This window comes from Sapajus apella, unplaced genomic scaffold, assembly GCF_009761245.1.
Source record: "Sapajus apella isolate SASKATOON/1434 unplaced genomic scaffold, GSC_monkey_1.0 scaffold162, whole genome shotgun sequence".
NCBI lineage: Eukaryota > Metazoa > Chordata > Mammalia > Primates > Cebidae > Sapajus > Sapajus apella.
In genome coordinates, this window is record NW_022437102.1 from 2,227,660 (window position 1) to 2,252,312 (window position 24,653).

The 24,653-nt window shown below is 45.3% G+C and overlaps 1 protein-coding gene across 2 annotated transcripts in view; it reads right to left on the minus strand.

The window, feature by feature from the left end:
* The window catches only part of SLC5A4 (solute carrier family 5 member 4), a 46,846-nt gene extending 26,712 nt beyond the window's left edge, over positions 1-20,134 (minus strand). For both annotated transcript variants that reach the window (XM_032266911.1, XM_032266910.1), the window contains exons 1-5: positions 19,206-20,134; positions 18,473-18,544; positions 16,091-16,195; positions 13,393-13,452; positions 12,051-12,155 (exon numbers count right to left, since the gene is read on the minus strand). In XM_032266911.1, coding sequence (XP_032122802.1) covers positions 12,051-12,155; positions 13,393-13,452; positions 16,091-16,195; positions 18,473-18,544; positions 19,206-19,340 — 477 coding nt within the window. In that variant the 5' untranslated portion in view covers positions 19,341-20,134. The remainder of the gene's footprint in view (positions 1-12,050; positions 12,156-13,392; positions 13,453-16,090; positions 16,196-18,472; positions 18,545-19,205) is intronic.
* Between the last annotated feature and the right edge of the window lie 4,519 nt (positions 20,135-24,653).

Sequence of the window (24,653 nt, forward strand, 5' to 3'; positions counted from 1 at the left end):
TTCATTTTTAGTTTGTTTTTTGTAGCAGTATGGGTGAGGCAATTCTGAAATCATTTTCTTTTTAAAAGTATTTACTTATTTTTGTTTGGACCAGGCACAGTGGTTCATGCCTATAATCCCAGCACTTTGGGTGGCCAAAGTGGCTGGATGAGTTGTCAATTTATGCTTTTGTTATCTGTGGTTTTGAGGTCTTACCCAAAAAAAATCTTTTTTTTTTTTTTTTTTTTTTTTGAGACAGAGGTTCGCTCTTGTTACCCAGGCTGGAGTGCAATGGCGCGATCTTGGCTCACCGCAACCTCCGCCTCCTGGGTTCAGGCAATTCTCCTGCCTCAGCCTCCTGAGTAGCCGGGACTACAGGCACGTGCCACCATGCCCAGCTAATGTTTTGTATTTTTAGTAGAGACGGGGTTTCACCATGTTGACCAGGATGGTCTCGATCTCTTGACCTTGTGATCCACCCGCCTCGGCCTCCCAAAGTGTTGGGATTACAGGCGTGAGCCACCGCGCCCAGCCCCAAAAAAAAAATCTTTGCCCAGACCAATGTCCTAAAGATTTCTGAAGCCATTTTTGATGGATTATAGGATGGAGCAAACAAATTGTGTATGTGTGCGCCCGTGTGCGTGTGTGTGTGCATGTGTGTGTGTGAGTTGATGACTTGGAGAGTCAGGATTTTCAATTGTGGAAGAAGGAACATATGAATATAGAATTGTAGAAGGCAATAAAATACTGTGTAGAGCTGGATTGGAATTGGAGGTATTAGTGGGAACTCATGATTTGTAAACTATGTATATGTATGTGTATAGTTGCCCGGAAACTATATGTATGTGTGTATATGAATGTATGTATTTATGTGTGTGCATTTATACGGGTGTATATATGCATTTATTTCCTAATTCTGTCAGCTAATAGAGTCAAGAAAAAAAGTCAACTTAATAAGCACACTTAGCACTCAGACTTTGGTTTCTAAAACCCTTCCCCACTAAAGGAGCCAGGGATGTCCCAGAAAAATAGGTGATTCCAGGGCTGGAGGAGGGCTGGTACAAGATGAGTCTGAAACATTTTGTTATGCCAGAATTTAAGAAATTGCTCAATAAAATGATGGGAGCATGCCCTATCCTTTACACAGAATCCAGTTTGGGGAGCTCTCACTGGCCAAATATGGCATGAGTATCAAAATAACTACATAAAATAATATTTGTAAGCCAATGATAAATAGAAATGTGTCAGTCCACATCAGTTATAGATAAATAGAGAAGGGAAGACTCGTGCCCTCAGTAGCCTGCTGAATGCTGGATGGGAACTATGGAAGGAGTGCTAGAGTTGAAAAATTATTTGTCAACTGTCCTAGTAAAGATTGGATCTGATAAGACCATTTATGAATGCTGAATCTGCTGGAAAATTTCAAAGAGGAACTGAATATTTGAGTGGTTTAAAGGATCTAGCACAGATCCTTTTGGTTACAGGGGAAAATAAAACAATAATTCTGTATTGGAGAAATTGGGCAACACTTCGATCAGGTGATCATAATTAACATCACCATTAAGGAACAGATGGATACCGAATGCTTCTAGATAGGATACTTTTAGTAGGACACGTCTCTTATGCAGTATTCCAGCCAAGAAGAACGTATAACCTGAATCCAACTATGAAGAAATATCAGGCAAGTCCAAAATAAAGATTGTCATATTAAGAAGAGTGGAGGAGGGACTCTGTCCTTCAAAAATGTCAATGTCATCAAAGACAGAAAAGGGGTACATAGAAATGTTCCAGATGAAAGCAGGCTAAAGACATTTGGCAACTGAATAATACCTGACCCTAGACCGCATCCTGTATTGGAGGAGAAAGGATGATAAACAGGATTATTTCTGAGTCAGTTGACAAAGTTGGAATTTAAATTGTAGATAACTGTATCCATGTTATGTTTGCTTGAGTTGATAATTCTGCTGTGGTTTTGCAAAAAATTATCCCTGTTTCTAGGAATAATGATATACCCGGAACGCTTAGTTTAAAAAACCATCCCCATTTTACAACTGCCACAGTAAAGACTGGATCAGGTAAAAATCACTGGATCAGGTAGAATCGTCAATGAATGTTAAATCTGGGGGAAAATTTACACTGAAATTTTTGAGATCAAAGGGCAATGATGTATGTAACAATCTCAAATAGTTGAAGACATGTGAGAAACACTTTGGGAGGCCAAGAGGGGTGGATCATTTGAGGTCAAGTGTTTGAGACCAGCCTGGCCAACATGGTGAAACCCCATCTCTACTAAAAATACAAAAAAATTAGCCAGACATGATGGTGCATGCCTGTAATCCTGGCTACTGCGGAGGCTGAGGCAGGAGAATCACTTGAAACTGAGAGGCAGAGGTTGCAGTGAGCCAAGGTTGCACCACTACACTCCAGCCTGGGAGACAGAGCAAGACTCTGTCTCTGTTTCTTTGTAGAACTTGGGGCTGGAAACAGGTATAGCAGGAGATGGTTGTATTTTTCTCTAAGATTTGAAATAAAACCTAACATTTTATCATTCCACCCGACTCTATTGCACATTGGGGTTTTTCAGGAATACCAACTAGTATTGAGGGAAGATTTCACTTTTAAAAAAATGTTCACCATTTCAGAAAAAGAATGTTACCTGTGGTGTTGCCCCTCGTGCATATCTGCCTCTGTCTGCATTTGTGGCTATTTTCATTCATACTGATTTTATACTCATCCACAGAGGGGCGATGATTACACCACAGCATTTTAACTTTTTGTGTAGTTCTGCTTAATCATTTCCATGTTAAAACACACTTTATCTTATTATGAATTCCTTGACCTTTGTTTCTATTATATAGTACTATTAAATAATTAAATCCATGGTTTTGAATTTATATGTAAGTAGTTGACATAGTATCAATGAATTTTTTTTCCCATTTATTTATTTTATTGCATTTTACATTTTGGGGTACATGTGAAGAACATGCAAAATTGTTGCATAGGAACACACGTGGCAGTGTGATTTGCTGCCTTCCTCCCCATCACCTACATCTGGCATTTCTCCCCTTGCTATCTCTCCCCAGCTTCCCACCCCCCACCCTCCCTCCCCTATTTCCCCCCAACTCACCCCAGTGTGTAGTGCTCCCCTCCCTGTGTCCATGTGTTCTCATTGTTCAACACCCGCCTATGAGTGAGAACATGCGGTGTTTGATCTTCTGCTCTTCTGTCAGTTTGCTGAGAATGATGGTTTCCAGGTTCATCCATGTCCCTACAAAGGACCCAAACTCATCGTTTCTGATGGCTGCATAATATTCCATGGTGTATATGTGCCACATTTTCCCTATCCAGTCTATCGTCGATGGGCATTTGGGTTGGTTCCAGGTCTTTGCTATTGTAAACAGTGCTGCAATGAACATTCGTGTACACGTGTCCTTATAGTAGAACGATTTGTAATCCTTTGGATATATACCCAGTAATGGGATTGCTGGGTCAAATGGAATTTCTATTTCTAGGTCCTTGAGGAATCGCCACACTGTCTTCCACAATGGTTGCACTAATTTACACTCCCACCAACAGTGCAAAAGTGTTCCTATTTCTCCACATCCTCTCCAGCATCTGTTGTCTCCAGATTTTTTAATGATCGCCATTCTAACCGGCGTGAGATGGTATCTCAGTGTAGTTTTGATTTGCATTTCTCTGATGACCAGTGATGATGAGCATTTTTTCATATGTTTGTTGGCCTCACGTATGTCTTCTTTTGAGAAGTGTCTGTTCATATCCTTTGCCCACTTTTGAATGGGCTTGTTAGTTTTTTTCTTGTAAATCTGCTTTAGTTCTTTGTAAATTACGGATATCAGCCCTTTGTCAGATGGGTAAACTGCAAAAATTTTTTCCCAATCTCTTGGTTGCTGATTCACTCTAATGATTGTTTCTTTTGCTGTGCAGAAGCTGTGGAGTTTGATTAGGTCCCATTTGTCTATTTTGGCTTTTGTTGTCAATGCGTTTGGCGTTTTGGTCATGAAGTCCTTGCCTACACCTACGTCCTGAATGGTTTTGCCTAGATTTTCTTCTAGGGTTTTTATGGTGTTAGGTCTTATGTTTAAGTCTTTAATCCATCTGGAGTTAATTTTAGTGTAAGGTGTCAGGAAGGGGTCCAGTTTCTGCTTTCTGCACATGGCTAGCCAGCTTTCCCAACACCATTTATTGAACAGGGAATCCTTTCCCCATTGCTTGTTTTTGTCTGGTTTGTCAAAGATCAGATGGTTGTAGATATGTTGTGTTGCCTCCGAGACCTCTGTTCTGTTCCATTGGTCTATATCTCTGTTTTGGTACCAGTACCATGCTGTTTTGATTACTGTAGCCTTGTAGTATAGTTTGAAGTCTGGTAGTGTGATGCCCCCCGCTTTGTTCTTTTTGCTTAGAATTGACTTGGCTATGCGGGCTCTCTTTTGGTTCCATATGAAGTTTAAGGTGGTTTTTTCCAGTTCTGCAAAGAAGGTCATTGGTAGCTTGATGGGGATAGCATTGAATCTGTAAATTACTTTGGGCAGTATGGCCATTTTCACGATATTGATTCTTCCTAACCATGAACATGGGATGTTTCTCCATCTGTTTGTGTCCTCTCTTATTTCGTTGAGCAGTGGCTTGTAGTTCTCCTTGAAGAGGTCCTTTACATTCCTTGTTAGTTGTATTCCTAGGTATTTTATTCTCTTTGTGGCAATTGTGAATGGAAGTTTGTTCTTGATTTGGCTCTCTTTAAGTCTGTTACTGGTATATAGGAATGCATGTGATTTTTGCACATTGATTTTGTATCCTGAGACTTTGCTGAACTTGCTTATCAATTTCAGGAGGTTTGGGGCTGAGATGATGGGGTCTTCTAGATATACAATCATGTCGTCTGCAAATAGAGACAATTTGACTTCCTCCTTTCCTATTTGAATACCCTTTATTTCTTTTTCTTGCCTGATTGCTCTGGCTAGAACTTCTAATACTATATTGAATAGCAGTGGTGAGAGCGGGCATCCTTGTCTGGTGCCACATTTCAAGGGGAATGCTTCCAGTTTTTGCCCATTCAGTATGATATTGGCTGTTGGTTTGTCATAAATAGCTTTTATTATTTTGAGATACGTTCCATTGATACCTAGCTTACTGAGTGTTTTTAGCATAAAGGGCTGTTGAATTTTGTCAAAAGCCTTCTCTGCATCAATTGAGATAATCATGTGGTTTTTGTCTTTGGTTCTGTTTATGTGGTGAATTACGTTTATAGACTTGCGTATGTTGAACCAGCCTTGCATCCCCGGGATGAAGCCTACTTGATCATGGTGGATAAGCTTTTTGATGTGCTGTTGCAATCGGCTTGTCAGTATTTTATTGAAGATTTTTGCATCTATGTTCATCATGGATATTGGCCTGAAGTTTTCTTTTCTTGTTGAGTCTCTGCCGGGTTTTGGAATCAGGATGATGTTGGTCTCATAAAATGATTTGGGAAGAATTCCCTCTTTTTGTATTGTTTGGAATAGTTTCAGAAGAAATGGTACCAGCTCCTCTTTGTATGTCTGGTAGAATTCAGCTGTGAACCCATCTGGACCTGGGCTTTTTTTGGGTGGTAAGCTCTTAATTGCTGCCTCAACTTCAGACCTTGTTATGGGTCTGTTCAGGGTTTCGGCTTCTTCCTGGTTAGGCTTGGCAGGAGGCAAATGTTCAGGAATTTATCCATTTCTTCCAGGTTTATTAGTTTGTGTGCATAGAGTTGTTTGTAATAATCTCTGATGATGGTTTGAATTTCTGTGGAATCTGTGGTGATATCCCCTTGATCGTTTTTTATTGCATCAATTTGGTTATTCTCTCTTTTCTTTTTTATTAATCTGGCTAGTGGTCTGTCTATTTTGTTGATCTTTTCAAAAAACCAGCTCCTGGATTTATTGATTTTTTGAAGGGTTTTTTGTGTCTCTATCTCTTTCAGTTCTGCTCTGATCTTAGCTATTTCTTGTCTTCTGCTAGACTTTGAGTTTTTTTGATCTTGCTCCTCTAGCTCTTTCAGTTTTGACGATAGGGTGTCAATTTTTGATCTCTCCTTGCTTCTCATGTGGGCACTTATTGCTATATATTTTCCTCTAGATACGGCTTTAAATGTGTCCCAGAGATTTTGGTATGTTGTGTCTTCATTCTCGTTGGTTTCGAAGAACATCTTTATTTCTGCCTTCATTTCATTGTTTATCCAGTCAACATTCAAGAGCAAGTTGTTCAGTTTCCATGAAGCTGTGCGGTTCTCAGTTAGTTTTTGAATTCTGAGTTCTAACTTGATTGCACTGTGGTCTGAGAGACTGTTTGTTACGATTTCCGTTCTTTTGCATTTGCTGAGGAGTGATTTACTCCCAATTATGTGGTCAATTTTAGAGTAGGTGTGATGTGGTGCTGAGAAGAATGTATATTCTGTGGATTTTGGGTGGAGAGTTCTGTAAATGTCTATTAGGTTTGCTTGGTCCAGGTCTGAGTTCAAGTCCTGGATATCCTTGTTAATTTTCTGTCTGGTTGATCTGTCTAATGTTGACAATGGGGTGTTAAAGACTCCCACTATTATTGTGTGGGAGTCTAAGTCCCTTTGTAAGTCATTAAGAACTTGCCTTATGTATCTGGGTGCTCCTGTATTGGGTGCATATATATTTAGGATCGTTAGCTCTTCTTGTTGCATTGATCCTTTTACCATTATGTAATGTCCCTCTTTGTCTCTTATGATCTTTGTTGCTTTAAAGTCTAATTTATCAGAGATGAGAATTGCAACTCCTGCTTTTTTTTGCTCTCCATTTGCTTGGTAAATCTTCCTCCATCCCTTTATTTTGAGCCTTTGTGTATCCTTGCATGTGAGATGGGTTTCCTGGATACAGCACACCGATGGGTTTTGTCTTTTTATCCAATTTGCCAGTCTGTGTCTTTTGATTGGGGCATTTAGACCATTTACATTTAGGGTTAATATTGTTATGTGTGAATTTGATACTGCCATTTTGGTGCTAGCTGGCTGTTTTGCCCTTTAGTTGAGCTGGTACTTGTTGTTCCTTTATATGTGTAGAGCCTCTTTCAGGAGCTCTTGTAGAGCTGGCCTGGTGGTGACGAAATCTCTGAGTACTTGCATGTTCCCAAAGGATTTTATTTTTCCTTCACTTATGAAGCTTAGTTTGGCTGGATAGGAGATTCTGGGTTGAAAGTTCTTTTCTTTAAGGATGTTGAATATTGGCCCCCATTCTCTTCTGGCTTGTAGGGTTTCTGCTGAGAGATCTGCTGTGAGTCTGATGGGCTTCCCTTTGTGGGTAACCCGACCTTTCTCTCTGGCTGCCCTTAGTATTTTCTCCTTCATTTCGACCCTGGTGAATCTGACGATTATGTGCCTTGGGGTTGTTCTTCTTGACGAATATCTTTGTGGTGTTCTCTGTATTTCCTGGACTTGAATGTTTGCCTGCCTTGCTAGGTTGGGGAAGTTTTCCTGGATAATATCCTGCAGAGTATTTTCCAGCTTGGATTCATTCTCTTCGTCGCATTCGGGTACGCCTATCAAACGTAGATTAGGTCTTTTCACATAGTCCCACATTTCTTGGAGACTTTGTTCATTCTTTTTTACCCTTTTTTCTCCAGTCTTGCCTTCCCGTTTTATTTCATTGAGTTGATCTTCGACCTCTGATATCCTTTCTTCTGCTTGGTCAATTCGGCTGTTGATACTTGTGCATGCTTCACGAAGTTCTCATGTTGCAGTTTTCAGCTCCATCAATTCACTTATATTCCTTTCTATTTTGTCCATTCTTGTTAGCATTTCGTCAAATCTTTTTTCAAGGTTCTTAGTTTCTTTGCATTTGGTTAGAACATGTTCTTTAAGTTCACAGAAGTTTCTTACTACCCATCTTCTGAATTCTGATTCTGTCATTTCATCACACTCATTCTCCATCCAACCTTGTTCCCTTGCTGGCGAGGAGTTGTGATCCCTTTTAGGAGGAGAGGTGTTCTGGTTTCGGGTGTTTTCATCCTTTTTGCACCGGTTTCTTCCCATCCTTAAGGATTTATCCACCTGTCGACTTTGTAGTTGCTGGCTTTCAGATTGGGTCTCAAATCTTTCAGATTGACGTTCTGTTTGTTGATGATGAGGTTATTTCTGCTTCTTGGTTTTCCTTCTGACAGTCTGGCCCCTCTGCTGTAGGTCTGCTGAGGTTCACTCCAGGCCCTGCTTGCCTGGGGTTCACCTGCAGCAGCTGTTGAACAGCAAGGGTTGTTACCAGTTTTCTTCTTCTATCTTTGTCCCAGAAGGATACCCGCCTAGTGTCAATCTGATCTCTCCTCTATGAGGTGTCTTTTTGGATATATAGGGGTCAGGGAGCTGCTTGAGGAGACGGTCTTTTCTTTATAGGAGCTCAAATGGTGAGCTGTGAGCTCTGTTGTTGTTCATTCAGAGCTGCTGGGCAGGTAGTTTTAGGTCTGCTGCAGCAGAACTCATAAACTGCTTTTTGTTCCCAGGTGCTCTGTCCCAGGGATTTAGGGCTTTATTTATGAGTTTCCGTTATGCTGCTGCCTTCTTTTTTTTTTTTTTTCTTTTTTTCCTTCAGACCTGCCCAGCCCAGCAAGGAGGCAGCCTAGTCACTGTCGGCCTATAGCAGCTTTGCTGAGCTGCTGTGGGCTGCGCCCCGCTGCCGAGTGAACTTCCCTGCAGTCCTGTTTATATGGGTGTAGTTAGAACTGCTTTGGCGATGGTGGCCCGCCTCTGTTGGGGCGGAGTCTCTGCTGTGGCGTGTTGCCTTGGCAACGGCGGGCTGCCTCAGCAATGGCGGGTTGCCTTGGCAACGGCGGGCTGCCTCGGTAATGGCGGACGCCCCTCCCCCACAGAGCTGGACTGTCCCGGGTTCAGCTGCGCTCGCTGTGAAATCCTCAATCCAGAGTTTCTGGTTGCTGTTCTTTTATGGGGGTGGGGCCAGCCGAGCCTGATCGCCTGGCTCCCTGCCTCAGAGCCTTTTTTAAGTTGGTGTTCCAGTCGCCTGTTGAAGAGGCGCCGGGGTCTGTTTGTTTTCCCCTGCGGCCACTCACTGCGCTGGCTTAAACAGCGGCACTGAGGTTTGTGGCGCTTTTTTTTCTTTTTTTTTTTGCCCTGGAATCTACTGTCCTGGTTCTCTGCTCAGTCCCCTTTTTGAACCAGCATATGGGCGACTTCCCGTGGCTCCAATCGCCAGCCAAAAGGGCACCCGGACCGGTGTATTTTGTACGGAGAACCGCGGCTCCAGGGCGCCGACAAAGCAGCTGCGTGGGGCAGAGCAGCGGCGCTGGTCGGCGCCGGCCGGCGCTGGCCGGCACAGCAGCGCTGGCCACAACAGCCGCGCTGGCGAGCGTGGAGCACCTCTGCCCGGGAATTTCCTAGTCTGTGGGCAATAAAAACGCGGCGTCCACTCACCCTCTGCGCTTTCACTGGGAGCTGCAATCCTGAGCTGTTCCTAAACGGCCATCTTGGATCTTGGCTCAATGAATTTTTTTTTAAGAGATCTGGCACTACTCCAGATCACTCAGGCTGGGGTGTAGTAGCATGATCTTAGCCCACTGTAATTCAACTCCTGGACTCAAGTGAGCCACCATACCTGGCTAAATATATATATGGTATTTTTTGTAGAGATAAGGGTCTCACTATTTAGCCCAGGCAGGTCTAGAACACCTGGCCTCAAGTGATCCTCCTGCCTCAGCCTCCAAAAGTGCTGGGATTATAGGCAGACATCACTAGGCTCAGTCACCAATGACATTTTTTTTTTATTGTGGTGAAACATATATGACATAAAATTTATCATTTTAACCATTTAAGTATATAATTCAGTGGCATTAATTACACTAACAATGATTATAGGCCGGGTGCGGTGGCTCAAGCCTGTAATCCCAGCACTTTGGGAGGCCAAGGCGGGTGGATCACGAGGTCAAGAGATCAAGACCATTCTGGTCAACATGGTGAAACCCCGTCTCTACTAAAAATACAAAACATTAGCTGGGCATGGTGGCGCATGCCTGTAATCCCAGCTACTCAGGAGGTTGAGGCAGGAGAATTGCCTGAACCCAGGAGGCGGAGGTTGCGGTGAACCGAGATCACGCCATTGCACTCCAGCCTGGGTAACAAGAGTGAAACTCCGTCTCAAAAAAAACGATTATAAACTATTTTTCATAGTAAAGAGGAATTGCAATGATTCTCTTGCTATAAAGGATTGTATTGAAAACAATAGTCAATATCTGAATAAAGACTGTAGATTATAGTTTGTATCAAATCTCAATGCACATGTTACTGCAGGTTGAGAACCAGTGAACAGGATGACCTTTTTCCAATCTGGGCAGAGGAGACCTATGAAAACTGTCCTGTCCTAAGATCTCATAATTACCTGTTTAATAAGTAACTAGGACACAATCTGTTATCAGAGTCTAAGAGTCTACAGAATGTCATGTCTAAGATTAATCGTGATTAATGTCACTTAAAACATAAACCTGCAGGCAAGAATGGACTCCTGCTTAAGGTGTCTTTCCAGCCAACCATGGACTCTGCACAGCCACAGACACGCAAATGACTTCCCTGCACCCGCACCCAGCTCACCAACATTCTGTCCCTCCCCATCCACCAGTAACCCTCCAGCCTGGGTATTTGCATCCCTTGAGGGCTCTTTCGCTGTGCATTGTCCTCTGTTCTCTGCCTTCATGCCTGCTCATGCTCTTTCAAACCATAAAGCTGTAGATGTCAGCACCAGAGGACAACTGGGAGATTGGCAAGTCCAACAATTTGAGGAACGTGTGAACCCTAAGCCCCTGACACCTGTGAGCTCCTCTGCTTCCCTCTGCCTCGCCTAACCTTCCCATCTTACTGCCTTAGCCAAATGGTGAAATCAAAAATCTTTGCTACCCCAACACAAAGCTCAATAATATGCAGTCATTGCTGGGCAGTGCCCACTTTGCATTGGGAAGGCTCATGCCGTCTAATCTAAACAGCAGGTTCACTTCCAACAATGACTCAGTTTGACAGGAGCAATAGGAAAGGTCAGCTTTTTCTCTCACAAACTCTGAGACACCTGCCTAGATTATAAACTTGAGATGATTTCATTAGTGACTGACACATGAGGAGCAAATATGTTAGCCTTTGTTTTTTACATGTGCTGCTGAATCTCCAAATTCCTTCCATCTTTCCTCACTGATTATCTTCAAAAAATGTAACTTTTGTTGTTGTTTTTGAAATGGCATCTCGCTCTGTCTCCCAGACTGGAGTGCAGTGGTGTGATCTCAGCTCACTGCAACCTCCGCCTCCTGGGTTCAAGCTGTTCTCCTACCTCAGCCTCCCAAGTAGCTGAAATTACAGGTGTGCACCACGATGCCTGGCTAATTTTTGTATTTTAAGTAGAGATGGGGTTTCACCATGTTGGCCAGGCTGGTCTCGAACTCCTGACCTCAAGTGATTCACCTGTCTCAGCCTCCCAAAGTGCTGGGATTACAGGCGTGAGCCACCGCCCCTGGCCCCAAAATTGTAACTTTATAAAAGAGTACTTAAAATGTACTTTAATTTTTTAACACTTATTTTTGACATGGGTATTACCATGGTGGTCTTAGATAAAGTAGAATGAATTTAAGAAAAATCAGTATAATAATACAAAGTACCTTCCTTGTGGCTTAAACTGAAAATGAAAATGTAAACTTGGACATGCTCTGAGAAAAAATATAAAGGTTATCTTGAGGTAGAAAAAGCAGGAGGCCAGAGAAGTCTTCCCTTTACTCAAGAGCTGTGTTATTTGAATGAGACATTTTGTTCTTTTTGTACATTCATTTTTTCATATCCTTGATGAGAGGGCAGATTTATACCCTGGAGTCTCTCATGACTTAAAAGTCTACCACTCTATGAACACGGGATCTTTGAAGCTCCCTTTTTCCCCATAGGGCTTGGAAGAGACACCCCTGAGAGTTTAAGACATCCATATGGCATAACCCTTGAAAGGCTGTTGACAGTCTACACATCCAGCTCTCTTATGTTAGCACTCTGGCGCTGTCTGATAACCTCTTGAAGCTAAAATGTCAGGAGGCTCTGAACTCACAGAGATTGACAAAGTCACACAGATGAAGAGGGAGAGGATGGAGAGGTAGACCTGGAGTCGCTCCCCACCAAACCGCTTCTTGAGATATTCTGGCATGGTCATCACCTGCAGAGACAGACATTGACAGGAACTTACCCTTAAGTCCCTGTGTGTTCAGATTATTCAGCATTTCCTAAGGACCTGTAAGTGAAAGGGCTGTGTATGGCCCCTTCCTTGTGATGAAACCATGGCTTCTGTTCATGGAGGTAGACCTGTTACCTTGGACAGTGACTTGCAGAAGGTGGATTCTTAAACCATGCTTCTGAAGAGAATGGCACACTCATTGATAACTCCAGCCAAGGTCTCTCTCCTGACCTATCTGTAGATCTCACTTTCCCAGTGCCAGCTGGGTGTCTCCACCTTAGTGTCCTGAATGCACCAAACACTTAACCTGTTGCAAAGTGAAATCATCACTCTCCTTTTCATCCATCATTTACCTCTAATCTGGAATCCCTGGCCCCATTAATGGTGGCCCTCAAGCACCCCAGCCCTCAAGCTTCAAGTCTCGGAGCTGATCATAATCCTCCCCCTCCACTGCCTTCGTCTTTACTCTGCCATCAAACCTGTCATCTCTGCTCCAGGGTCATCATGCCAGGGACACCACTGATTTCCCAACTAGTTGCGGCCACATTCTATACTGGAAACGTCTCTAGGCAAGAAATTTGACTTTTGTCTTCTGTATATTACTAGCAATAGGCCAGGTGAAGGACAGAAACCCAGGTTTCGTGATTGAAGAGAAAGAGTGAATGAATGAATGCCTGAAAGATACACCTGACAGATTTACCCAGAATACCTATGAATATGGAACTGGCCCAATTGTCCCATAGAATTGATGTCTGTGGTTTCTTTGAATAAGCATAGAAACTGATCCTCCCAGTCTTGTAGAAAGTTACCTTTGTCTTATCTCAGTTCCTCTCTCAGAAAATCAATAATCAGGCCTCCTGGATAGGGTCAAAGAGCTGAAACTCACGAGATCACCACACGTGAACAATGAGAAGCCAGACCCCTCACCTTTTATAATTGTCTAACCCATCATCTGCTTCCTGTTAACTGACTTCTCTTCCTTATCCGCCCCCTCATTCCTGTTTTCCCACACATGGTTATATATCTTCCCTGCTATATAAACCCCTTATTTTAGTCTATCAGGAAGATGGGAGTTGAGACTGAGCTCCCATCTCTTTGGCTGCAACACCCCAAAAAGCCTTTTTTCTTGGCAATATTCATTGTCTCAGTGATTGACTTTCTGTGCAGTGAGCAGCAGTGCCTAGAACTGAACTCTGACCTTCTGGTAACAGATACTCACCCCTGCCTTGATATAGATGGGGACAAAGATCCATCCAAGAATCGGCAACATTATTGAGGACTATGAGGAACCAAAATAAGAGAGTGAGATGTTAAAGAGGCTTGGCTTGTGGAGCTTGTCCTTATATGACCTCTGAGTCTGAAAATTAAAAAGAAAAAAAAAAAAAAGTTGGTTTAATCCTGTCCCATTCAAACAATTATCCTGAGACAACTGTGAGTTCCTTTTTTTCTGTTTCTATAACTCGGGCCACCATTTTCTGGGGCTTAAGTTGCCACAAAATATGTGTGGTGAAAAAGGGAAAGAATATAAGGGATCTGATCCCAGTGGAACTCCTACAAGGTCATATAATCTTTGCCAAAGGATTGCATAAATGAAAAGTAACGGAGGATGAGAAAGCAATCTGGAAATAGAATATCCCCAGTGTTCCCCAAGTCTTGCCACATCCAATGATGGTAATAATATAATCTAGCATAAATACGCAATTTTTACAAAGAATCTTTTCATATATCACTTATGCTGCTCTCAGTCTAAGTGAGGCAGATGTGAGAAGCACAGTTATGCTTATCTTACAGAGGGGAAACTTGAGCCTTACAGAGATTAAGGGAGCCCAAGGTCATAGTCACAGGAGGTGACTTGAGTTCTCTGCAGCCTGCTTGTCACACCCACTTGGTACACAGGTCATTCTGCCATGCCTCTGGAGACTGATTTCATTCTAGTGTCCAAGGCACTATTAAAACAAAGCTTCAGCCATAGAGCCTATCTGGAGGCTGGATCCATCCTGGACTCCCGGATATTACTAAAGGAAAAGTAGGGGCAGAATCTTCAACAGGAGAGGGGCACAGGCATTTGTGATTGCTCAAGGTCACTTTGAGTTCAACCTAGGATAGTCTGTTTAAACTTTCAATATGACCCAACTTTCCTTTACACAGGCATCCTCTTCTGCCCAATGTGCACATGCATGTACATGAAAACATCAGAGAGTAACATAAAAGAACAGAAAAATCCAGGCAACTCAAGAACTATTGGCGGCACATCCATCACATGTCCAGCCATGTGCTACAGCAAACTTGTCCATCCTGTGGTCCAAGCTGGCTTTGAATGCAGCCCAACACAAATTTGTAAACTTTCTTAAAACTTCATAGGTTTGGCTGGGCGCGGTGGCTCACGCCTGTAATCCCAGCACTTTGGGAGGCCGAGGCGGGTGGATTACGAGGTCAAGAGATCGAGACCATCCTGGTCAAAATGGTGAAACCCCGTCTCTACTAAAAATACAAAAAATTAGCTGGGCATGGTGGCGCGTGCCTGTAATCCCAGCTACTCAGGAGGCTGAGGCAGGAGAATTGCCTGAACCCGGGAGGCAGAGGTTGCGGTGAGCCGAGATTGCGCCATTGCACTCCAGCCTGGGTAACAAGAGCGAAACTCCGACTCAAAAAAAAAAAAAAAAAAAACTTCATAGGTTTTGGCCACACGTGGTGGCTCACGCCTGTAATCCCAGCAGTTTGGGAGGCTGAGGTGGGCAGATCACAAGGTCAAGAGATCGATGCCATCCTGGCCAACATGGTGAAACCTCATCTCTACTAAAAAAATAAATAAATAAAAATATTGGGCTGGGCACAGTGGCTCACACCTGTAATCCCAGCACTTTGGGAGGCCAAGACGGGGGGATCACAAGGTCAAGAGATCAAGACCATCTTGGCCAACATGGTGAAACCCCATCTCTACTAAAATACAAAAATTAGCTGGGTGTGGTGGCGCTCACCTATAGGCAACAAGGATGAAGCTGGAAGCCATCATTCTCAGTAAACTAACACAGGAACAGAAATCAAACACCCCATGTTCTCACTTGTAAGTGGGAGTTGAACATTGAGAACACATGGATACAGGGAGGGGAACATCACACACTGGGGCCTGTCAGCGGGTGGGAGGTAAGGGGAGGACAAATGCCTAATGCATGTGGGGTGTAAAACCTAGATGACATGTTGATAGGTGCAGCAAACCACCATGGCACATGTATACCTAGGTACCTATGTGTTAATTGGCAAAGAAAAAAACAATAACAAATAAGAAAATTAAAAACCCAAGAAGTGGACTAGACGAAAGACAAAAAATCAAAGAGGAAAACATTCTGTACAGACTTCCAGAAAAACCTGGGAGATATGACTTTCATTAATGTAACTGGATGCTTTGGTTTCAGCGTGTCTCACAAAGTTCATGTGTTGGAAACTTAATCCTCAATGTAACAGTATTGAGAGGTCAGACCATTGAGGACTGATTAGGTCATGAGGGCTCTTCCCTCATGAACAGATAGATGTTGTTATCGTAGTTGGATGTCGTTATTGAGACAGTGATTAGTTATAGTAGGAGTGGGTTTCTGATTTTTAAAATGAGTTTCACCCTCTTCTCCCCTTTTCTCTTCTGCTTCTCTCTCTCGCTTTCTCTCTCTCTTGCTTTCTTTTACTCTCCCTCCCTCTCATACCCCGGTACCCTTCCACCTTCCATCATAGGATGACAAAACAAGAAGACCCTTGCCAGCTGTGTGCCCCTCAGCCCTTGCACTTCTCAGCCTTCAGAGCTATAAGAGACATTTCTGCTCTTTATAAATTACCCAGCCTGTGATATTCTGTCAGAGCAGCATGAAACATACTAAGACACTGGATATGGGTTTGATTCAAAGGAAAAAGCCTATGAGGTCACTTACAGTCCATTCAAATGTTGTAGTGGCGACTCCTGAAGCTGCTCCTGTCCCAGCCAGCCCCACAAAGTGGCCACTGCCAATGTTACTGGCAAAGAGAGAGGCGCCCATCTGTAATGCAAGATAACAAACTAGGATTGGAGTTAAAAGATCCAAATCAGACTTTTTGAGAACTGGCAGATGCTGAGATGTTTCGGTCACTACTCCTTAGAGCAGGAGTCAAGCAAATGTCTGCCCCCGAGTTAATCCAGCCCATAGTCAGTTTCTATATGGCCCATGAGCCAAGACTGTTTTTTCACATCTTTGCATTATTAAATAATGATTAACAATCTAAATAAGCATAATATTTTGTAAGATATGAAACTAAAAATGAAATTGTATTATTTAAATTTCAATGTCTGGAACACAGCCACACTCATTGGTTTTCCATATGGACTGGGGCTGTTTTTTGTCCTACAATAGCCGGGTTGTGTGGCTGCAGCAGACTATATGGCTTGAAAACCCTAAAATATGTATAGTCTGGCCTTTTACAGAAAAGCTTCTTGGCCCCTGCCTTGGGAGGAGTGTTGGTCAATCTACTGAAATGCTCTGGGTTGAGCCTGTCCTTGGCCAAGCACTGCTAGACCTCCCATCAGCTGTTGTCCCTTTAGTCAGCTGCAGGGACCCCAAAGCTGCGTAAGAGGAAATTCCTCTCCATCCTTCCAGCCACGAGACCCTCTCATTCATTCCCTCGCCATCACAGTGCCTGCTGTTCTTTGGACCCAAAGATCAAGAGTGGTCTCTTGAGTGGGCATGGATCAGCACCAATTCTGGCAGAAGAGAATTGGGGTGTGGGACCCTGCAGTGCTGCTGCTTTCCCCACTTTTTTTTTTTTTTTTTTTTTTGAGACAGAGTTTCACTCATGTTACCCAGGCTGGAGTGCAATGGCGCGATCTCGGCTCACCGCAACCTCCGCCTCCTGGGTTCAGGCAATTCTCCTGCCTCAGCCTCCTGAGTAGCTGGGATTACAGGCACGCACCACCATGCCCAGCTAATTTTTTATATTTTTAGTAGAGATGGGGTTTCACCATGTTGACCAGGATGGTCTCGATCTCTTGACCTCGTGATCCACCCACCTCGGCCTCCCAAAGTGCTGGGATTACAAGCTTGAGCCACCGCGCCCGGCCTGCTTTCCCCACTTTTTAAGGGCTCTGTAAAATCACTTTTTCTACTCAGCTCCATGAGGCCAGAGGATGGGGTTAGCTGGTTTGTGGCTTCAAGATCACTTGAGCCTTATATGTTTCGTTAACAGTCCTAAAAAGGACTGATGGGATGCCCCAGATAAAATTCATTTCAAACTTCCAGTTCTGCTTCAGTCACCCCAGCTAGAACATTTCCCCATCTCTACTTCCCTTCATACCATTTAGAAAATGAGTCAGATCTGTGAAGAAAGCATTTGCTAAGCACCCACTCTATAATGTGATGCTGAGGTGACACTCTCCAGATGGAGAGGGGAAGATGCAGCCTCTGCTGCAGTGGGACCCTGGCTGTGGGGGCCACATACCAAAATCCCACAAGAACACCCACTGGGCAAGAATCAAGAGGCATCAGCATTATCACCATCACAGGGGACACAACCAATAACTGCATGGGACATAAAGACCCATGGAGAGAGCTGGGAGGCGACTCAGATGAGGAAGGGGTGGGGTGGGGAATTGAAGGAGGAGAGCAGAGAGGGGGAGGCCAATCCTAACGAGATGGCCAGCATCAACTCTGGACTGGGAGCAAAGCAGGAATGTGCAGAGCTTGTAAGAAGCCAGGAGAAGATGCTCGATAGGAGCAGGAGAAAAGAATATGAAGTGGGGCCGAACTGGGGTCCTTCAGTGCCAGACTGGACCTGCTGGCATAATTGGCGATGTATTGTAATGTCCTGGAATTACAGGGAAGGAGCCATGATGTCAGGGATTTAGGAATGGAGCCCCAGTGAGTAGGCAACCAATGTACATCAGAAATAGTCAACATTCTAAATGTTTTCTACATTCACTTTTTTTTTTTTTTTTTTTTTTGGCAACGGAGTTTTACTCTTGTTTGTCGGGCTGGAGTGCAGTGGCGCGATCTCAGCTCACTATAACCTCTGCCTCCCGGGTTCAAGCGATTCTCCTGCCTCAGCCTCCTGAGTTGCTGGGATTACAGGCATGCACAACCACGCTCAGCTAATTTTTGTAATTTTAGTAGATACGGGGTTTCACCATGTTGTCCAGGCTGATCTCAAACTCCTGATCTCAGATGATCCGCCAGCCTTGGCCTCCCAAAGTGCTAGGATTACAGGTGTGAGCCACTGTGCCCGGCCTACGTTCACTTGTAAGCACAAACCCAGGAAATTTATCTCCAGGAAACTGGTCCACTTACCGGCCACCAGGCCACATCACGACCAGCGAGGAAGAAGCCTCCTATAGTGCCTCGGTTGGTCCTCAGCATTGCCTGAACGGAAGGGAAGATAGGTGAGGGTCAAGCCGCAGCAGGCACACCCAGACATCCCAGAGGCTCTGGCCAGGGTGCTGAGAGGGATGACTTCAGCACTCCTACAGAGAGAAACATTTTCCTGGAAACTGTTCTGTAGCATCAAATTTTAAAGGACTTGAAAAGCAATCACTTCGTAAAAACTCAGAGCTGGAAGGACTTTAAAAAGTCGTAATTCTCAACTTCTGTCTTAACTGCTCTGATTATTCTCACGAAAATCACGTGAGGTATCACTAAGCCATGCTTGCAAGAAAATTTGCAGCCTCAAACTCATTATTAAAAAGAAAAGTCAACATAAATGAATTAAGAGTCCAACTCATTAAGTCAGAAAGTAAGCAAACAAAAGACAGTCAAAGAAATGAAATAATAAAAATAACATCTTTGTACATTATACCAGGTACGGGGGATGCAAAGGAAATCTGAAGGTCCCGGTGCACACAGTGGGATTGTTAGGAGAGTAAGTTAGCTCATTTTAGGAATTATTTGTGCAACACACAAGAAAATGACTCTGATAATAATGACATCTGTGAAAAACTTTGTTGCAGCCACACCCCTTCCTCCCCTTAAGATACCCCCTCCCAAACCTTGTGCCCACCCTAAAAGCCACTGGGATTCCACTTACCCACAGCCCAACAGCCATCACCACCAGAAAATAGATGACAATGACTGAGATGTCAGCAGCATTTTGGATTCGATCAGACAATGGAGGTGGCTCTGGGGTCCCAGCCGTGGTGCTGGGGCTAACTGTACTGGCCATGGCTGCAGCAGTGCTATAGCATTCCAGGTAGGACCCATCTTTATATGAATTCTGGGTTAATGATCAGCCTCAGGCGTGTGGGGTGAGATATCAGAGCCGGCTTGTGGATATGGAGACCTTTAAACCTCTTCTCCAAAGCTGTGACACCCCAGCCCTCCACTAGTGAGTGCTAGTCCAGGTAGAGTGTGAGAATGAGGGATGCAGGGCCAGAAATGTGGGGAGAGTTTGAGGTAGAGCATGGGGTGTTATCTGAGGGCAAAGATAGGGTCTTTAAGGAGACCTGATCAGGTGGTGGGGGGATTTGAGAGAAATGAAGACACAGAAGGAGGGGAGAAGGACAGAGAAGGGGCCAGAAGTCAGCCAGGAGGGACTGAACAATGGTTCCTCAGAGAACAGATACAATTTCTGACCAGTGAGCTATATCCCTTGACAGGGAAGTGAATTATGCCTTTCATGGATTCCAAAGTTTCACATTTATCTGAAGTGGGTCTCACATGCCACAGAAAGAAATTGGTGGCCTATGTAGGAAAGGAAGTGGCTCAACAAACACCGTATGTGGTGAGTTGCGGGCATAGCTGTGGAGAGCAATGGGTCAGAGGGATGTACAAGGAGTGAGTCAACCTGGAAGCATATGATGGGGATCATGAGGACTCAGAAAATACGACCCCTGGACCACAGCCAAGAAGAAGTTAGAAGTAAAGCCTATGTGGTGGCTCAGGCCTATAATCCCAGCACTTTGGGAGGCAGAGGAGAGACCATCACTTGAGGCTAGGAGTTCGAGACCAGCTTGGGCAATATAGGGGGTCTTTGTGTCTACAAATATTAGCTGAGTATGGTGATACACGCATATGGTCCCAGCTACTTGGGAGACTGAAGAGGGAGGATCACCCATGACTGGGAGGTCAAGACTGTAGTCAGCCATGATCATGCCACTGCACTCCAGCCTGGGCAACCGAGCAAGATCTCTCTTTTTAAAAAAAAAAAAAAAAAAAAGACAGCACTTTGGGAACCCAAGGCAGGTGGATCACCTGACGTCAGGAGTTTGAGACCAGCCTGACCAACGTAGAGAAACCCCATCTCTACTAAAAATACAAAATTAGCTGGATGTGGTGGCACATGCCTGTAATCCCACCTACTCAGGAAGCTGACACAGGATAATCGCTTGAACCCGGGAGGCCGAGGCTACGGTAAGCCAATGTCACGCCATTGCATTCTAGCCTGGGCAACAAGAACAAAACTCTGTCAAAAAAAAATGAATGGGCCAGGCCCAGTGACTCACACTGGTAATTGCAGCACCTTGGGTGGCTGAGAGGGGAGGATGACTTGAGCCCAGGAGTTCAAGACCAGCCTGGGCAACATAGACCCCATCTCTACAAAAAAAAAAAAAAAAAAAAAAAAAAAAAGTATCCAGGCATGGTAGTGAGTGCCTACAGTCCTAGCTATGCAGAGGGCTGAGGTGGAAGGACTGCATGAGCCCAGGAGGTCAAGTCTGTAGTGAACCATGGTCACACCACTGTACTCCAGCCTTGGTGACAGAGTGAGACCCTGTCACAAATGAATGAAAAATTATCTACTTTTGTTTCAGGCAAAGAAGACTGAGGCACCCCATCCTCTCTGGGTCCTCTGACCCTCCCACTCTCTGAGATAGAAGCAACCAGCACATTCATTCAACAAGTGATTTGAGACAGGAGCGTGCTGGAGTGAATATGGCTCCACTTCCAGTTCCAGTTGAGATTCAGAGCCGAACACTCCAACGGGCTGGACCAGACCCTTTCCCTGAGAAGGTCAGGGAATCAGGGAAGTGTTGCCTGGAGCAGGAATCAAGGAGAATTAGAAGGGTGGTTAAGAATGTGGACTTTGGCTGGGTGCAGTGGCTCATGCCCATAATTTCACCACTTTGGAAGGCCGAGGTTGGTAGATCACTGGAGGTCAGGCGTTCGAGACCAGCCTGGCCAACATGGTGAAACCCTGTCTCAACTAAAAATACAAAAAAAAATTAGCTAAGCACTGTAGCGCATGCCTGTAATCCCAGCTACTCAGGAGGCTGAGTCAGGAGAATTGCTTGAACCCGAGGTGGAGGTTGCAGTCAGCCGAGATTGTGCCACTACACTCCAGCCTGTACAACAGAGTGAGACTCTGTCTCAAAAAAAAGTGTGGACTTTAGACAGTCTTGGGTTCAAATCCTGCCTCTGTCCCCTACCAGCTGATTGACTCCAGAGAGATTGTATGTGGGAAGCACCTGGCTGAGGGCATGTGGCATCTGCCTGAAGGTAGTAAGGGTGAAGATTAGACTGCCATGGCTGATACCAGAAGAGCAAAGGTGCAGGACAGTTGGCAAACAACAGTGTCATGGTCCCCTGGGGGCTCAGGGTGGACAGCAGCTCTGGAGACTCCAAGGATGGGACTGATGTTGAGGACCTGGTCCTAGGGCTCCCCCACCCCCGGGGGCAAAGTGGGATTCAAGCTGGGCCTTGCAGAGGGGACCGAGAGCATTTGGTGTTGGGCATGGAGGAAGTTCCTGTGGGCAGAGGCTGCTGGCCAGGTGAGGGGAGAATGTCTGGCGGGGAGCTGAGCAAGCTGCTTTCTGAGCACCTGGCTGTCCCATGATGCAGCTGTGGCCATCTGGCTCCTCTAGGGGATGACCTGAATCTGCCTGGAGTCCTTGACCCCCTGCAGCGTGTCACCTCCTGGTACCATGAGGACTTACCCCAGAGGGCGTGGAATCAGATGAACTGGGTTCAAATTCCAGTCACAGATAATGCTGCATTTGATGTGGAGCGTTGCTTGATGACTACGGTGTGCTTTGTGCACCAGGCATGGTTCGTTGCCTCCTTTCGACCATATAGCAGCCCTGCGGAGTGGGCATCAGAGGAGACAGTGGCACAGAAAGGGTAAGTGACTTGTTCAGGGTCACACGGCTAGAAACAGCAGAACCTGGGTCCTGACCCAGATCCATGTGACTCTGGGATGGGCTCCACCCAGCCGTCCTCCTTCCCTCCCAGCTCAGCTCCTTTCCAACTGCACGAGGCTTGCATGCCCTCAACTATGAAATGCGGATAACAACCGAGCCTGCCACATGGCGATATTGGGATATTGTGCAGATTAAGGGAGCCAGTCAAATTTAATAATTTTTGCATCAAGTCTGGCACATGGCGAGGTTTTGGCAAATGGCATCACCATCATCGCCGCCATCATCACCATTATTACAAGTCCTAGCTGGAAACCAAATGAGTGATCAGTCCCCTTGTTGTACGGATGGGGAAACTGAGGCCTGAACTGCGGTCAGTGGATCACTGTTGGTAATTAGCAAAGGAGTAACAGTTCTTCCTGAGGCTGAGGCCTGCCATCTCCAGCCTCCACACCCGCATGAGTGTAGCCCCAGTGACGGTCCCAGTTGGCACTAACCAGTTCTGTAGCCCCAGCTGCCCAGGTAAAGCAGATGGGCCACAGCCCCGAGAGCTCTGACAGGTGTGGCTGGCTGCTCTGCACAGGGAATTTTCCCTGTTCAACATGGGAGACCCCTCGGGCAAGCCATATGCTGTCTCCCTTCCTTGGATTCTTCCCACTTCCCTGTCACACGGAGAGCCATGACTGTCCTCTTGGACATTGCCTCAGAGCCCCCTGGGAATCAGCCAAGGCCTGGGCTGGACAGTCTGGGTATCATGAAATCCAGCTCAGCCCCAGATGGAAACACAGCTTCCACTTGCCTCTTTTTTTTTTTTTTTAAGATGGAGTTTTGCTCTTGTTGCCCAGGTTGGAGTAGAGTGCAGTGGTGCAGTCTCGGCTCACTGCAACCTCTGCCTCCCAGGTTCAAGCGATTCTTCTGCCTCAGCCTCCTGAGTAGCTAGGATTACAGGTATGCGCTACGATGTCTGGCTAATTTTTTGTATTTTTAGTAGAAACGGGGTTTCTCCATGTTGGTCAGGTTGGTCTCGAACCCCTGACCTCAGGTGTTCCACCCACCTCAGCCTCCCAAAGTGCTGGGATTACAGGCGTGAGCCGCTGCACCTGGCCTCCACATGCCTCTTTACCCAGCTGGAAGTGGACACTACTCAAGCAGAGTCCCAACCTGGATGCAGAGACCCGAACGCCACTCCTGGGAGCAATAACCCTATCCTGATAGGAGAGTGGGGGGTTAACACCCACAGAGGCCCATGACCACTTTTGTTCCCAGATTGCCCCAGTTCCAAAATCCTCACTTATCAAAGGACCCTCTACTGATACAGAGGATCTGGTTTTTAAGTCTGATTCTGGATTTTCCTTTGTTCTGTTTGGCCCATGGATGGGCAGGTAACTGCAGTTTCTTGCTGTTGGCACTGACTTGGGAAAAGTCTGTCCTCCAGCCACTGATAGCTCCAGAGCAGTTAGGAAAACTGGCCTGTGAGCACGTCCCACGGGGAGGACCCAAGACTGATGGGTTTTGGAGATCCTGAGCTCTAAGGACCTGCCTTAGAGCTGAACCAGTTGAACACCTGAATCAATGTATTCCCCCGATTGTCAGAGTTCAAGCATAGAAACAGAAACACCAGGACATATAGATGAAGAGATTTGTCTCAGATGTCGAACTGATGTGACTGTAGGAACTACTTAAGACGGTTCAGGCTGGGTGTGGTGGCTCACGCCTGTAATCCCAGCACTTTGGGAGGCCAAGACAGGCGGATCACTTGAGCACACGAGGCAAAATCCCATCTCAACAAAAAATACAAAACTCAGCCAGGCGTGGTGGCATATGCCTGTAATCCCAGCACTTTGGGAGGCCAAGGTGAGAGGATTAGTTGAGGTCAGGAGTTTAAGACTAGCCTGGGCAATATGGCAAAACCCCATCTCTACTAAAAATACAAAAATTAGCTGGGCATGGTGGCATGCACTTACAGTCCCAGCTACTCAGGAGGCTGAGGTAGGATGATTTCTAGAGCCCAGGAAGCAAAGATTGCAGTGAGTTGAGATCACACCAATACACTCCAGCCTAGGTGACAGCGCCAGGCGCAATGGCTCACGCCTGTAATCCCAGCACTTTGGGAGGCCGAGGTGAGTGGATCATGAGGTCAGGAGTTTGAGACCAGCTTTACCAACATGGTGAAACCCTGTCTCTACTAAAAATACAAAAATTAGCTATGAGTGGTGGTGCACGACTATAATCCCAGCAACTCAGGAGGTTGAAGCAGGAGAATCGCTTGAACCCAGGAGGCAGAGGTTGCAGTGAGCCAAGATCGTGCCACTGCATTCCAGCCTGAACGACAGCAGGATTCCATCTCCAAAAAAAAAGTAGTAGTAGTAGTAGTTTTGGGAAGACAGTTGTCCTTGAGTTGACTG